The sequence below is a fragment of the Brassica napus genome, chromosome C6 (genome assembly GCF_020379485.1).
Source record: "Brassica napus cultivar Da-Ae chromosome C6, Da-Ae, whole genome shotgun sequence".
Classification (NCBI taxonomy): domain Eukaryota; kingdom Viridiplantae; phylum Streptophyta; class Magnoliopsida; order Brassicales; family Brassicaceae; genus Brassica; species Brassica napus.
The window spans coordinates 37,050,979-37,068,230 of record NC_063449.1 but is presented as its reverse complement, the minus strand read 5'-3'; the positions used below and the strand labels follow the sequence as shown (position 1 = coordinate 37,068,230).

General features: G+C 29.3%; 3 protein-coding genes across 3 annotated transcripts; 2 read left to right on the top strand and 1 right to left on the bottom strand.

Moving 5' to 3' along the window:
• The first annotated feature begins 5,514 nt into the window (after positions 1–5,514).
• On the top strand, positions 5,515–6,094 carry LOC106399789. The gene has a single exon (XM_013840242.3). It carries the CDS (start codon positions 5,663–5,665, stop codon positions 5,933–5,935), a length of 273 nt encoding a protein of 90 aa, XP_013695696.1. The 5' UTR covers positions 5,515–5,662; the 3' UTR covers positions 5,936–6,094.
• Positions 6,095–8,079: 1,985 nt separating this feature from the next.
• Positions 8,080–9,463, top strand: LOC106400068 (E3 ubiquitin-protein ligase AIRP1-like). The gene is made up of 4 exons (XM_013840481.3): positions 8,080–8,648; positions 8,765–8,852; positions 8,944–9,053; positions 9,139–9,463. The coding sequence occupies exons 1-4, from the start codon at positions 8,538–8,540 to the stop codon at positions 9,181–9,183; spliced, it is 354 nt and encodes a 117-aa protein (XP_013695935.1). The 5' UTR covers positions 8,080–8,537; the 3' UTR covers positions 9,184–9,463.
• A 331-nt stretch (positions 9,464–9,794) lies between these two features.
• On the bottom strand, positions 9,795–13,884 carry LOC106399896 (floral homeotic protein APETALA 1 A). The gene is made up of 8 exons (XM_013840341.3): positions 13,538–13,884; positions 12,124–12,202; positions 11,966–12,030; positions 11,728–11,827; positions 11,479–11,520; positions 11,340–11,381; positions 10,586–10,740; positions 9,795–10,167 (listed from the first exon to the last, which is right to left on the bottom strand). Exons 1-8 carry the CDS (start codon positions 13,720–13,722, stop codon positions 10,065–10,067), a joined length of 771 nt encoding a protein of 256 aa, XP_013695795.2. The 5' UTR covers positions 13,723–13,884; the 3' UTR covers positions 9,795–10,064.
• Between the last annotated feature and the right edge of the window lie 3,368 nt (positions 13,885–17,252).

Here is a 17,252-nt window from a genome sequence, read left to right as displayed (position 1 = left end):
GCAGCCTCCGATATAAACCCTTCGTAAAACCTTCTTTCTGCCTCACGTTTTTCATCGATCTTTCTAAACCCGACCCGGTTATACTATTAATTTGGGCATTTTACCACGAGTTATTAATTTAGAAATAATTGTTATTTCTAATAGTGTTATTACTAAATAAATATATTCAAATCAGAGTGGCGCACCAGAAGTGTGGTGCATAACCCACAGGTCCCCGGATATAAACCTAGCTCTGATATACTTTTGCTTATATGGATTATGGGTTTGCAAAGACCCAAATTGGGCATAGCCATAAAATCCATAATCCCAAATCCCAACTCAAAAACCCGATTCGTACCCAATATAATTATTCAATTTCATATGGTATCTATTAATAAGTATTTTGAAATTTAAATAACTACTTTAAATACTTAATTATATATACATAAGTATATATTTCTTATGTTTTGCTTTTAAATTTTAGATTTTATTTCGGATATATCTGAATTTATCCGATATAACCCGAATCCGAATGATATATGGTTACTTTATGGGTTCTATGATGTGATACAAAACCGATCCGAATCCGATGTGTTATATCCGAACCCAGCCCGTACTTGCAAATTTACTAGAATGGAACCTAGGAGATGTTATAAAAAAAAACCGAAATTCGAAAAACCTGGTCCAAATGCCAACGGGTACCCGAACGCCTAGGCCTAACCCAAATGATCAAATCCATGCCCATCATAGTCCAAGCTCGGTAAAACCCCACATCTATTGATTTGAACTGAACCGGATATAACTTGGTGTCATGATTCAACCTAGTCCAATTGGTTGGACCATATGTCCTGTTAATTAACATATTTAAAGACAAAACTAAATTTTGACTCGCGCTTGTTATAAACAAAGTTTGATATGAATTAGTGTTATGAGATTGTGGTACATTATTATGTATTATATTGAAGAATAAAATGAATTAATTTATTTAAAAAAATTTATGTACACTTTTATGTTTTTTTAATCCTGGGCAATATATCTACATCAAAAAAAACAAAAAAAAAAACAAAAAGAACCGACTCAAAGTATAGTTCAGTACGGGTCTGGGTCTAGCACAAATTACCCATTAGGTATTTTATGGACCAGCGTGTCTCTCATTTTATCCGAGATCCGATCAGATACTCAAAGTATAGTTTTGGATAATAGATTTATTAGGGAATTTCGAAAAACAAATTGGTATTACATATATTCTTTTACGTTTTGGGTTCAGCTTTTTGGTTATAATTTTGGGTATCAGGTAAAATTTCAATTTTAAAAAATACATTTCAAGTATTCGTAGAAAATATTGGGTATTTTTTGTCCCTTGGGTTAGATTTTGGGTTAAATTTCAAGTCTTTGGGCAATTTAATATTTTAGGATATTTGTTGGAATTTTCAGATATTTTGAGTTTTCGGATATTTTGGGGTTTCGGTTTTTTTGAGATTTTGTGTACTTTGGATCTTTTTGGATTTTAAATACACGAACCCCGGACACGTTACATATACGAAAATTACAGGTATATTACATGTGTTTGAATTATGGACCCAAATCAATCTGGACACCTAAAAGAAATCGATCCAAGTCTAAACCAAAAAAAATAAAATACCCGAAAAGACTTGAACTTTTACATGAAATCTAATCTTCAGGTAATATCGCTTTTTAGCGTCTTAACACAAACACAACAAAATGTTATAGACGGTTGCGACTAATATATATTTTCGTGAAAACAACATTCATTTAAAATGCATGATAAGTAAAAATTTAAATAATTATAATTACAAATACATGAATATATTTTATATATTACTCCTTTCGTTTTAAAATGATCCATGTTTTAGAAAAAAAATTGTTTCTAAAAGATATATGTTTTACATTTTCAATGTATGTAATAATGGTAAAATGTAAACTTCAAAAACATTAGAATAAATCAACCAAACATACAAAATCTCAGGTTGACAAAATCGACATAGGAAATCTCAGAATAATAAAGACAAAAGTCAGCATAATAAAGAATAAATTATTTAGATTATAGTATAGTTAGAGAAAATAATGGAAGGACCAAAAAATAACAAATAGATAATGAATATGATGAATATAATGAATATAATGAATAGGTGCAACAACTTTATTTAAGTAGATATTTTCAGAATAATTTTCTTTTAATAGTATAGATAGATCATACAAAACATTAGATAACTAAGCTAACACTTAGATTTGTAGAAATTTCAGAATTTCAAACAAAAAGTTGCCATACAATAACATTTTAGTAATGTGAAATATTACAAGTCAACGAATTAAAAATATTATAGGTGTTTAGTAATGAAAGTTGAATCATATGGAGCATAAGTTCGGTTTCATAAGTCGGAAGTGCTGCACATGCTCAAAGTATGTCAATGTATAAAGATAGAACTTGAAAGTATGTCAATGCGTATTTCTTTTTCTTTATTTTCGCCACAATGCATTGACTATCCGAGGGAAGAATGCTGGTTTAGATTGTTCGGTTAATTATGTTTTGATTTATCTGAAATTTATGGGATGTTATTGGATTATGTATTTATAAAGAGTTATAAAGATTTGAATTTATCATGATTCTAAATTTCTAGTGTTATTCAACTAATACTTTTCGAAACTATGTTAAAATTTTGTGTTATTGGTTTGTGAATTTATATTCAGTAGTTTAAAATCTATAAAAGTGTTATCGGATTCATTATTGTAAAAAGTCAGTGAAAATTTTGTGTTGTTCAAAAATATAAGAAAGCAATTCCTTTTGCCATTTTCAAAATCTGGTATTAGCTTATTGATTTTATAGAGTTTTATTTACCCAAACTAATTCACAAAGTATTGCACATTGATTAGAGATTGTTAAAGTATGTTTTCATAAAAAAATGAATTATTATAATTGACAAACTCATATTCTCTTAACCAAAGCAATCTTATGCAGTTTTCTTCGTAGTGCATCTTTGTGACTTGGTCAACATCATTGAATGTCGTAATAGTTAACAAACTCTGAAATTTGTTTGCTCGCTATATTACTACTCATTTAAAACTTCAACCTATACAATATTTTGGTTTCAAGTTTAAGGTTTAAGAAATACACTAGATCTCCATCCGCGCGGATTTTTGTTTTCATTTATTTTTATATAAACATTTTGTTTTCAATTCTAAATTGGTATATATTATAATATATATATGTTTATCAATTTTTAAAATATAATAAGTTTACGGTATATTTTTTCATTGAATAGATTGTTTCAAACTTTCACATGTATTTGTATCTTTTTCTATATATATATTTTCAGATTATTATTTCATTATTAAAATCGTAACTATATATATAAAGATTAGTAAAATATTGTTTTATTGTCATATTCAAAAATATTGTAACATTTCACAAATTTAGAAATTTTTTAAAAAATTAAACTTTTCGCTTCATAGATTTATATTATCGAGTAAATAATTAAACATTTAGTTTTTGTTTAATTTTTAAAATAAACTATATAGTTCAAAATTTGTTTTCATTGGTTTAAGGTAGTAAAGATTAATCATTATTAGATAATATGATTTTTGTTATTTAAAAAAAAAATCTTCATAATTTTAAAATTTAACATCGATAAATATTTAAATAATTAACATATGGAGGTACAGTATTACAACATTAAATTATATCTATTTAATTTATACTATCTATAAATCCAATGGATCATCTATTGTTTAAATCCAATTATTGATAGACCAATAAAAATTTCTGGTAGGCCCAAAATTTAAATGATAAGATTAAAGATTAAATGTAACATAACTTTCTAGGAATATGTCCATTAGGTCAATTTTCTAAAAATCACACATAAATCAAGGTTGTGACTTCTGTTTTAATATATAAGATTTCTTAGTGATCTGTTCTTTGAGACTGACTGCGAAAATTTTTATATCCAAATGCAACTTTGATATCAATATGAATAGTATGTGGCAAAGAGATAATGTATAATAAATCACAACACACAACAAATTTATATTCTGCAGTCTGCACTATATACAAATAAATTCTACAAAGTCTACAATTATCTTATTAGAAAATCTATAATAATCTAGAGAACGTTTTGACAAAACTTTAAAGAAATGTAAAATCTCTTAAATTTAGTAAAATGTATAATTTTTTAAAAAAGTATCAAAAATCTTTTAAATAAACAATAATAGTCCCTTGCTAAATTAAATCAGAAAACTAATCAAGTGGTTTTCGCATATTAGTAAAAGGGCTCCAGATATAATTTTCGTCTTGTGTTTGATTCTTTTTGGCCACCTAGCCGTGTCATTTAGATGAGATTAGTTGTGTACTTGGATGCAAAGTATCGTAGGATTAGTTTTTGAGCCTAAAAAATTTTTGGGATCCCTACGGAAATAAAAAAATAAACCAGACATTTCCGTCCAATGTACGGTTAGTTCGCCGAATTTATAACAAAATCTGAACTAAAAACCGAACTTTTTGGTCGGTTTAATTGACTAGTTTGGCTCAAGTCAAAATATATTAAGATTAATATGGGAGAAAAAAACTATACAAACGAGACAAATATCTTCCAAGGTATGTATAATAGAGGGAACATGTGTGTGTGGGTGTTTACCGAAAGTGAAACTATGTCGATGGTCTGTGTGATTAAATTTTAAATAGTTTCGTCATATTGATAGATCAACAAAATGAAACCTCCCCACCACAACAGCTTTCATATGTTTACATATTCTTACACCGCCCACTTCTTCACATGATATATATATACTATCAAATGGGATTATGGCAAGGCAGTTCTCGCTTTCGTTTTTTTCTATAATTTGTCTTTTGCACAGAAATATTAATTTCCTATTTCAAGTAAGCAGAATTGACTAGCGCAATCACCAGCTTTAAAATAGTAAAAGAGGCCACTAATCTCACATCACTTTATTTGCAGACAACAGTCTGTTTTTCTGTAGAACGTATCAATCTCAATGTGACGTTTATAGAAGAGAAAACTATCGTCGAATAAGAAATGGGTGATTGGCAGGTTCTTTCGATTGCTATTCTTAAGTCGGTGATTGAGTTAGTGGATTTTGCTTCCTTAATGTGGGAAATTAACACTTCCATGCAAAAGATAAATAAGAAAAATGAAAGTGGATCACCTTGTCATATTCCCTCCGTCAGTTTGAGATTTTTTTTTCTAGAAGGATTAGCTAAAAATACCAGCCGGTACGCGGCTACATGTTTCCAACAACGACAACAATAACGCCATTCCTCATGCCAGAATTATTCCAAGACTAAACATAACATAATGGTGATGTTGATAGATCTCATACCTATCCAATTTATTGACCATTGACCAGTTGAAATTGTTTTTTTCTGCCATATTGAGTCAATACACGCACCACACAACTGCCAAACTTTCACCCAACTTCTTTTCTTTTTATTAAGCCATTTTCTTAGTTGTTATTGTTATCCGTTCAATTAATTACTCTATTAAAATCCTCAAGTTAAGCAACCCCTAATTTCCCAATAGTTGTCCTCTTTGAAATCATATTTAAACCCTTCAAAGAAGCTGAATAAAACAAAACAAGCACCAACACTAACATTACAAATCCAAAACACCAGTTCAGAAAAAAAAAAAAAAATCAAGAACCAAGATGAAAAATGGAGGAAACAGGGCGTAAAGGAGTTACATTTCCAGGTTTTGAGATGAGTGTTCACAACGACGACTGTGTATTCCGGCGATCTTTAAGCTGCCGTCTTCAGAGACGAGCTCCTTGTCCTCTCTTATTACCACCAAGACCTCCTCCTTCCGCCGTAGCTCCTTCGGCGTCTGCGTCTGAGCTCTGTCAAAACGGCACAGATCCAATCCCTCTATTGTCCCCACTTGTTCTTCCTTCCATGCTTCAACCTAATCCCACCACGACCTCTCGTTGACTCTTTCTCTTTCCAATCTCTTAGGTTTTTGTTTTCTTTTTTCCTGTAATAACAATGTTCTCAACTCACTTATCTACTTTTTCTTGGATAATTTTTGTTTTTATTTGATTTTTTTCATAATCTAGATTAATAAAATGTCATTGTCTCTATTCAGATTCACATTTCATCGAGTCTTGACCCTTGATTTTCTATTTGTACATTAATATGACTATTTTCATTGACCCAATAATGTTCCAGCAAGTTTTTCTTGTTTTTTTTCATGATGGCCTTTACAAGCGTTGTCAAGAAGAACAAGACGATCATAAGGTTGATTAGGGAGCGTACAATGCAATTCTATTAGACGATATTAGCAATCTTTTAGGAAGTATTGAGATATCGATCAATCCTATAATTGATAACATATGCAATATGTAATCAACATCATATCCTTTGTAATTCTGTCTTATCATTCTTGATTGATTCTATTATTAACTCTAGATTGATTTTCCTTTGTACACGTATAAAAGAATTGTAATTATGTTGGATATTGTACATAATCTTTAGTTTCTGACAAAGTCTAGAAAGATAAAAAAAAACTTATTTTAATAAGAATTTGGATGAAAATATTAATTTTCTAATTCTTTTAAGAAAATAACAAGAATTTTGATTGAGTGAGAATGAGTTTCGCATGTCTTTTTAACACATTCTTATGAAAAATTGATACTTTGCTTAGTTTTTATTTAATTTAGATTTTTTTACTGTTGCTTTGGAGTCAAAGACTACAAATGAATACTGGAGTTTAACACTTGGTGTGTCTTTTCAAATAAGAAAATTTGTTGATTATTTTAGGTAGCCAGCTTTTTATATCCTCCATCCTGAGCAAAAAAGCAAATTTTGTAGTTAAAATGAATTTGGCAAATAGAGGTGGGTTATTATCTCAATGAAAAAAAGAGGTGGGTTCTTTTTTTTCCAACTGGAATTTGATTAAAAGTAGTTCCGAACCGAATCTTACAAGCAGAATACCACATCCATATTTAGCAAACAAAGCCCGAATGATTTACGGGAACCAGCACCCAAGATATTAATGCGGATCAATATTTTTAAACCAGACCCGAACACTAAACCGGATGATTTACTGGGTTGATAGGTCACTGGGTCGACCGCGGGTGAACCGCAGGTTAATAAATTAATTAATTTTATTATATAATAATATATCAGCTATGTAAATAAAAATATAGAAACTAAAGTTTAATATTTTGTAAATGATTTTTAAGAAAGTAAAATAATAGTTTGGATATGTATATATTTTTATGTTTAAAAACATTTAGAAAATACTTTAACTTTAGTTTCTATATTTTTATTTACATAGCTGATATATTATTATATAATAAAAATTGTTTAAACTATTTAAAATTTTCTCTAACAAGGTAAGATGTATGACATCTAAAAAAATCAAGACATAAAATTTATAAATATTTAAATGTGTAATGTGAATAATAAATTAAACTTCAAATACAAAATAAACCAAAAGTAAAAGATCATTATAATAAATTGTCAATAACGAAAATAAACTAACACCAAATCACATCAACTAATTTTGATTCTCTCTACCATCGTTCATTTCATTTTCTTCAGGTGGCATAGTGAAATCTTCATCAAAATCTAAAAATTACAAATATAAAATTGAAAATGGAAAACCTAACTTTTTTTTTTTAATCATCACCTAATTTCTTAATTGGAAATTTATAATATAAAACATAATCTAAAAACATAATTAAAAACTAAAAAAAGAAGTTAAAGTTATTTATTGGTTCAACCGGTGGTTCAACCGGTATCGAATTCCGGGTTTTACTGGGTTTTTACGGGTTTTTGCGGGTTTCTAAATATTGGATTTTTCACAAAACCCAAACCGGATTTTTTCTGGGTCAGCGGGTTTACCGGTTCAACCGCGGGTCCGGGTCGGGTTTCAAAACACTGATGGGGATCAAAAGCCAGACAAAGGGCATCTTGAGAAACACATATAACAACACTGATACTAACATTAAACATACGAGGCTAATCTCTAGAGAGTCCAAATCCATGAAACTCAAACATACCAAAGAGGTGGGTTCTTATCCTTCCTTTTCTAAATTAAATAACCACCATAATCATCTTTCCTTTTCTAATCCATTAATATCTTCCCTTTCCGTGTGAATTTTATACTGTTTACAAATTAATAACAAAATTTTTTCAAAGAAATAAAAATTAACTCTTCAATTAGTTTAACTTTTAACTTTTTGCATTTAAGAATAAAAAGCGGTAACTGGAGTTTATAAACTGGAGAACGAAAAAAAAAGTACATTCCAAAAAGCAGTCAAAATTCCAAAACTCTTTTTAATAAAAATAATATCCCACAAAATCTCCACGTTGCCTTGTGCAGCTCTCCAAAGAATCTACATCGCTGCAATTACGGACCAAAGCTTCCTAAGTTTGTTGCTTTTTCCCCTGCTTAATTGATTTTTATTTCTCTCTCAGATCGATCCAAAGATTCAAGAACAGAAAGAAAAACATTGATCAATCTTCTTCTGTTCCTCTGTTTTTCTCCCATATTAGTTGACCTAGGTGAATAACCCAAATCAGATCAATGGGTATTTTACTTTGCTGTCTTCGTGTTCCGGAGCAAGGTAATGAGTCTCGAAACGTACCCAGAATCACAGCCTTCAGCCACCCAATAATGAATAACTTTCCCCTCAAGGTAACGCCCACATTATAAAACCTACTTTCCTTTTATAGGTTCATTACTTTTTTCTCCCAGAAAACTTATAGAAATTGCAGAACTAATCAAACTCTAACAACTTCGTGTTGATCCAGTACGAGCAACTATCTCGAAACCTGGAAAGAAGGGAATTTTCCTCTGTCGCTAACAGAGAAGAAGACGTTTGTCCGACATGTTTCTATGGTATAACTAGTAACTCTACAAAAAAAATATATTTATTTTTGTCTAAAGATTGTTGTGTGTGTTAACTCATTACTATTGTCATTGGAGACAGAGTACGCTGAGGATAATCCGAAAACAGTTCTACAATGTGGACATATCTTTCACCTTGCCTGCATCTATGAATGGATGGAGAGAAGTGCAGCTTGTCCCTTTTGTTCCAAGGTTTCTTTTATCTCTATATGTATTTTATTAACACATATATGTCGGTTATATCTATCTTTTGACGTATGTTTTGTGATTTTCACAGACAATGCTTTTCATGGAGGATGAAATTACAGAGCAGGTGGACTAATAAGAGATATCCTTAGATTCTTGGCAAAAATTTCCTTCATCACCAATTCTTTCTTAATTTATGTTGTAACTAAATTTTTATAGATTTTGGAAGACTTCGGCCAGATTCTTTTTGGCTTGTAATTTGGAAAAATGATAAGCTATTTATATGTGGTACTTAATCAATTTATATGTGATAAAATCCATTTGGGATAAGGACTGGGTTGAAAATGTACCTTTATCTCTCAGTCTATTCCTGTGTATACTCGTATTAATGGATATTTTTTATTTAGCAGTATGTATTTTAGTTTTTAACATCAAGCAGAGGCTTGTTTATTTATGTTTTCTCATATGAATCAACCAACTGGGAGAGAATCAATAGATTCCTTTTTGGGTAATCATCCAAATGTTTTATGTGCATGGTTATCTTTAGTCGGCTGTTAACTGTTATTATCTCGCAGATTATTGCCTCTCGTTTCTCTTAATGAAGCTTTGATATAAAAATTTCAATAATTTTAAGCATTAGATTAATTTGATAACTAAAGTTGTTGCTATTTTTTAGTTCAAGAGACCTACAATATAAAAGATCCTAAAGGAAAGGTAACTGAAGATTCAGTTTCGTAGACACGGGTGAGACTTAATTGCTGACTTTGGACACTGATTTATTAGAAGGTTCAATAATATAAATTCAGATATTGAAATATATTACAATTTTGCCACATACTGAAGCAAAAGAACTTGAGAAAAATATATAAAAAGAGACAAAATAGAAACTTGCTAATTATAAGAACATGGAGCTTGCCCACATATATTAATTAGTTGGATAAGAAGGGCTCGCCAAAATGTATATGTAGCGCATATTGTTTTATTATTGATGATTATAAATATTATTATTGAATTGCTTCATGCGGCAAAGCAGCCAAGGTTGCAGTTGTAAACGGGTTCAAGAGACAGATCGAGATCGTTCCTCCTCATTGCCATTTGATCTTCTTCTTGATACAGCCCCCTACATTTACATTCATATGCACATGATATAGCTTACAAAATTATCTACATAGGTGCTGAAAATATCACATGTTTTGTAGTGAAATTGGTAAAGGCCCATATCAAAGATAGTTTATTTATCTAACTACCTCAAGTTTAATTTGAACAACAATAAAAACGACCTGCTCCCAAAGGTTTCTTAGACTTTTAGCAGCCATTCCATCTACTTTTCCCAAAAATATAAGTCTGTTTCTTTTACGACCATTTGATTGATGATCAATACGTTAATATATACATGAAAAATCTTAGTACTTGTAATTCACAATTTAGACATCTAACCATCACTAACACAACTTAACTCACTGGACATATAACACCTAACTATCTTGTATATATAACACATATGTACTTGAAAGTAAGAGGAACGAATTTTTAACTACCCCATGTTGAGAAAAGGAGATGGCTGATGAGAGAGCATGTAAGGATGCTGGATTTGATGCTGCTGCGGGGGTGGAGGCGGAGGCATATTATGGCCATGGTTCTGCTCGTCCCATTGCTCTTGTTGCGCCCTAAGAACGTTTTCCCTCTCCTTAATCTGACAAGTTTCAATTTCACACACCAGTTTGTTACCAACTTATACCATACCATATCATCATCAATTTTCAAAGCCACGACTTCTAAATAGATATACATATAAATAGCATCAAATGTAGGTGTGTTTAGATCTTTAATTTGGTTACGAATAATTCCTTGCATCATGTAATAAACTCGTATACATGTCTTAAATATATATCTTCTCAAACAATTTTCCTTCTGTTGCCAAAGTTTAGCCCAATATTTTTTTAAATAAGAGTATTGTCTATATTCACATACCCTATATATAGATGACGAAAGTAGAATGATATGAGACGACTTTTCAAGTTTAAATATTTTCAATCCGGAAAAGAACCTTAAAACTAAACGGACAATACCCATCTACGTACTGGCTGACGAGTATATCAATCATCGACTATAAAAATGATATTTTATCTATATTTTAGTTATAGTGGTGCCGAAGCTAAGTGGAGAAATATGTGAAGATCTCGTAGTCGTAGGTAGGTATAGCTTGGCTTGAAGTGTGGAGTAGAACAGTGGAAGCTAACAGTACTACAATAGAAAACATTTTGACGAAATAAAAATAATGACAAATGGCACCTGCTTGGAAAGCATGCTGTTTTGTTCCTGTATGGATTTCTCCTGTCATTTCCAAAACGGCACGATTGTTAGCTCCCCTATAGGATTCTTACACGCAGTTATTCTATGTAAACGTCAATTTGATAGGGTTTATACATACCTTTCTTTGGAGCTCATTGATGGAGTCGTACATAAGTTGGTTCTGCATAAACGTACCATTACATTGACTAATCATACTCTTATATACTAATTCTTTAAAAAGTCATACATTCTAATCGACGTGATTGATCTTTTCAAATCCAACCAATAAAATCACATATGTACTATTTCATATATATGTATTTGAATAATAAAATAATATGTGTTTAAGTTGTATACATGTTAATTAAAGAAATAGGAGGATTCATACTTTTCTAGAGCGGATGTGCTTAAGAGCAGTATCAAGCTGTTGCTCTAGATTCTGGAGTTCCTTAGGGCTCATTGCTTGCAAGTCTTCCCCAAGATAGTGCCTAAATTTCAATAGAGCATCGATGCATTTTTTTGTTATTTAAATGCATCATTTTTTTATAAGTAATCATGCATTTTTAACTAACATTAATCCTGTTTGATATTTCATCTATATATATAAATGATGAATGAAAATGTACCTCTGGTTTCTCTCCAAAAGCTCAATCTTAGCCTTAAGCCTATTATACTCCATCGACCAGTTCGTCTATATCTCACAAGTTTAATACAGATAAGTATATATCACTAATACTGAAATAATATTTAATTTATATAAGTTAATGGAGAGAAATTGGTTTACATTGGAGTCGGACTCAGGTGCTATAAGCTGTCTCTCGGCGTAAGAGTATCTCTCATAGCGTTCAAGTATCTTCTCCATACTGTTCAATTCACAGAATTAGGGCTAGCTTCTTATCATCAACAATTTATGATCATATTATATATATAGAGTATATACTGTGTAAAACAAGCAAATGATCATGTAAAATACAATCTTAGGGTAGATCTACCTAGGTCTTAATGATGGTTTTTTCCCTTAAAACCAAGATTTCCTAGATCAAATCCTGTAAGATATTTATAATATAGCAAAACAGTGAACCAAGATATAACCCTATACCTCTAGCTTAGAGTTGTAACTGCGGTTTCTTTAAAATTGTTATAATTGTGTACAGGAAATCTGGTTAGAAATGACACATTATAAAAAAAATTTATAATCTGATCAAATCACTAGTTTCATTTTGTACAGAATACGAATAATGCTTTTTAAAAGAAAGAACAGCTGTTGGCTGTTGGATTAAGTTTGACCATCGGTAAGAAGCCGAACATAGGATTAAGTTGGTTCTTTTCGTGGATCCCCAGAGGTCAAAAACCCCCTACTCAGATTTGACATCCTTATTTCCAGCCTTCCAATTTGTAAAATCTTATAAAACAGAAGCAACTACGTTTAATACTATAGTGTTTAAGATTATGAGTTAATACTTGTCGAAGCCGACGGAAATTAAATATTTCATTGTCTTAGGTTTGCAATATTTTGGAAAACACAACTGGGAGATCAAACGATTCACAATGATTTTAGGGCTGGAACACCCCCAAGCTCAAAAATTAAACACAAATCCTTTTATATAATCCCAATTTAACTTTGAAATATTATAAATTACCAGTATTTATGTTGCTTCTCATCACATTTTCGGCTTATCTACAATAATATACCATTTGCAAATTTATTTTATTAAAGCAACATTATTTTCAATACTTGAGTTCCTAGCTAAGAAACAAGTGAAATTAAGCAGTTTCTTTAAATTAACAGTTTTTTAAAAAAATTCTTACTTTGGCTCTAATTCAAAATTAGGTTTCAAAATTCTGAAGACATATCTAGAAGAACAAAACAATTCATGATGGTGATATACACCCACACACATATATCCAGACCGATACTAGTTAATAATGTTCTAGGGTTAAATTCACTCCAGTCCGTATATAACTTTTATTTCTCTAGTTAATACAGATCTAGGTAATAAACATTTTTCTGACGGTATATTAACAGATTCAGTAAAGATATCTAACTACTAATAATCCAAATCAAATGAAACCCCTAGAAAATACCTAAATAAGAACAGCAGTTACTAATTAGGGTAAATCAAGTAGTCAACTTAAGAAAAAACGTGAGACAAATCAAGTAATTAAACATATTTTTGTTTCTTAAATGAGAAAGTTACCAAGAATCAGTGGAGTATTCAAAGAGTTTCCCCTTATGGGAGAAGACAACAAGCGCAACTTCAGCATCACACAGAACAGAGATCTCATGAGCTTTCTTCATAAGACCAGCTCTTCTTTTCGAGAATGTCACTTGTCTATTGATCTTGTTTTCTATCCTCTTCAACTGAACCCTACCCCTTCCCATTTTTATCCCTTTTAAAGGAACTATTTCCTCTAAAAGAACCAAACCAAACAAAACAAGAAACTACAAGAAGAGAGATAAAGAAGAGCTCAGACTTTGGTATGATCCAATTAGGAAAGTTTTTCTTTCTTTCCTTTATAATATAAGACTTGTGTTTGAGTCTCGGGATCTTTCTTCCTCTCTTTATTTATGGAGAATTGGGTAATAGCGGTTTTAGGGAAAAGCTAAAACTGGTTTGTTCTTGTTTTCAAAACCAGTGTGGTTTTCTTAAGAATTCGTGTCGACTTCTCATTGGTATATTTTGTACTGGATGTTAGGCCCACGTTTCTAAAATGAAAATATATAATATAAAAATTTGATTCTCGACGTCTCGTGAGCGAGAAGTAACATTGTACGGACCACTGGACCATCCCAAGTGTCACCTTCGCTTTGCATTGACGGCGGAGATTTCTCTGTAGATATACGAAACGAAATCTGACCAACGAAAATATCTAATCATCTTCTTTTTAAATGAACTCTTCTAATACTAGATATGAGCACGTTCATTGCAACGGATTTTGTTTATGTTTTCGTTTCATAAAGAACATAAAAAATCATTTTATTATAATTTTAGGATTGCTTTTGCGTATGTTGTGTGAGATTTATTTTATAATTAAGAACTCGTTTTCACGCATAAGTTTCCAAATAATATTTTAGTTAAAATGAATTATAAAAAATACCGCATAGTAAAACCAAAAAAAAAGTAATAAGATGACGATGAAGCTTGATAATAAAACGCATATAAAGAGCACTTACGATCACAATAATAATAATAATCTATTTTATGACCAAACATGAAAATAATATCAAACATGTGTTTGATTTTATGACCAAACACATAAATACCAATCAAGACAACATCCTAGTTTTTGATTTTTTTTAACTAAATAGTTTTATCATCATATTTGTCATCAAATTATTTTTTAAAAATTGCAATTAAATAAGTTTTTGAAATTTTATTAGGATTTTTTTAAAATCAAAACATTCTATTTTATAAATATCCTTTTTGTCTACAATTAAAAACAGAAAAAATACTATCAAATACTCTTTTATATTTTTTTGTTTAGGGATTTTAGAAAAGGAAAATTACTATCATATAACCTTTTACCTGTATCTTCTGTTTAGTATTTCAGAAAATCAAATCACTATCAAATAATTATATATATATATAGAGATATATATAATTACTTAAAAATTACAATTTTTACTATTCATATCAATACTAATTTTACACTTCTTTTGTTAATAAAATAATTTTATTATCATGTTCATCATCAAATTCTCTCTAAAAGTATTATCAAATAACTCTTTAAAATTTTCTCATGGTTAGAATTTTTAAAATATGATACAAATTTCTTTTTGTTTAGGATTTTTTTAAAGGAAAACAACTATCAAATATTCTTTTAGAGTTTTTAGGGTTATAAAAAAGGAAATTAATATTACATAATCTTTGAGAATTATATTTGTCTAGGATTTTGAAAATCAAAATACTATCAAATCATAATTTCCAGTTAATAGTAACTATTTTAAAAAGTTACTATTTTCAAATTTCGTTTTTTTCAATATCACTAAAATTTTTACAATTTTTATTTGTTAATTAAATAATTTTTAGTATCATGTTTATCATTAAATTTTTAAAAGTAAAAAAAAACACTATTAGATAAAATTTTACAATTCTCTTTGGTGAGAATTTGTTTAAAAAAAATATTTGATTAATATTAAAAATAAATCTCTTTTATTTAAGAATTTAGGAAAAAAAGAGGTTATTTTCACATAATGGTAGGTTTTACTGACACATTCACAATCTAATTTTTTTATTTACATATTACACAATCATATCGGATGAAATATTTGAATTTTTTTTATTTATAAAAGAAAATGTTATTTATTAAAGTTAGTTATTTATGAAAAAATATGATTTCTTTTACAATATAATTTTGGTTAGACTTTTAAAAAAGGAAAAAAAATACTTATTTTGTAATTAGTTCAAGACTTTTCATTAAACAATTTCTTGTATTTGTAGGATACCATAATCCGTTTTTGTTTAAGACTTTTATACAACTAACTTACTTTTGATATAAAAATTCAGTTTAATTAATAATATATTTTTTCTTATTAGAAACACATATTCACACGACAACATCATAGTTAAAAAAAATATGTTAGCATTATAAGATGTAATAAAAATAATAAAAAAATTGAGTTGTATCAAGAAATTAAAACAAAATACTCAGGAAATAATTTTCTTGTAAACACTATTGTTTTTCTGTGAAAATAAAATAGATGTGAACTATTTGTAGATATTTTTGGTTTATATTTTTTTAATATATAATTATCTATCAAAACCAAATTTTGTTATTTATAAGAAATAAAAAGAAGTAATTTTACAATTTTCTTTTGTTTAAGCTTTTAAAAAATGAATATTACTTATTTTATAGTTAGTTTTTCCTTATGATTTTTATTAAATAATTTCTTGTATTTGAAGGATTTTATAATACATTTTTGTTTAAGATTTGTTTTTCAAAAACTTAAAAATTTTCTTTTATAAATATCTTTCTTTAAAATATTTAAAACGATTTAAAAAAAAACAGGAAATATTACTTTTAAATAGCTTTTTACAGTTATTTTCTTATAGGATTTTTAAAAATTAAAATTATCATCAAATATTTTAGGGGTTTTTGCCAAAACTAACCCCCAACATGATTTTAATCTCAAACCTATACCCAAACTTGAATCAAATGCAAAACTAACCTAAAAGCCTAGTGAAATTACAGCTCAACCCCTTGTGACCAAACAAAAAAACAGAAGTCATTTTTACGAATATAGCCCCAGTAAATCGTCTAAGTCGTCTGAGATGTTGGAAGTCGTCTGGACGACTGAAGTGTAAGTCATCTGGTACCAGTTTATTTTAAAAATAATTTATAAATCTTGTAAAAAAATATTTTGATGCGTGAAAAATAAAAATCAAGTAATTATAAATAGTTTTAAGTGATATAAATTAAGATATGATAAAATTGATTTGTTTTGAAAATATATGAGTGGAAGTAGTGAATCATGAAATACTTTGGTTTATGAGTTTGACAAACATATGTTGTAGTATTGTATGTATTGTTAGGGTTAGATTTTGGAAAACTAAAATGTTTTTTTCAAAAATTAGTTTTCACCTATATGTGTTTATTTCTGTGTATAGTAAACACTTTTCAAGTTTGATTTGGTTTTATGAAGTGTTTAATTAGATAATTAAGTTTAGGGGTTATGTTTAGGGTGTGGACTTATATTTCAGTCGTCTGTTGAATAATTTACCCGGACGACGTATATTTCAGTCGTCCACATCGTACCGAACCTTTAATTTTACCAATGTACGTTTTAACCTAACCGGATCATTTTACTCGGACGACTTACATTTTAGTCGTCTGGTGAAGAAATTAAAACAGACGACTTACATGTAAGTCGTCCAAATATTCCCGCCTAAATTTTTTTTTTTAAATTATTTT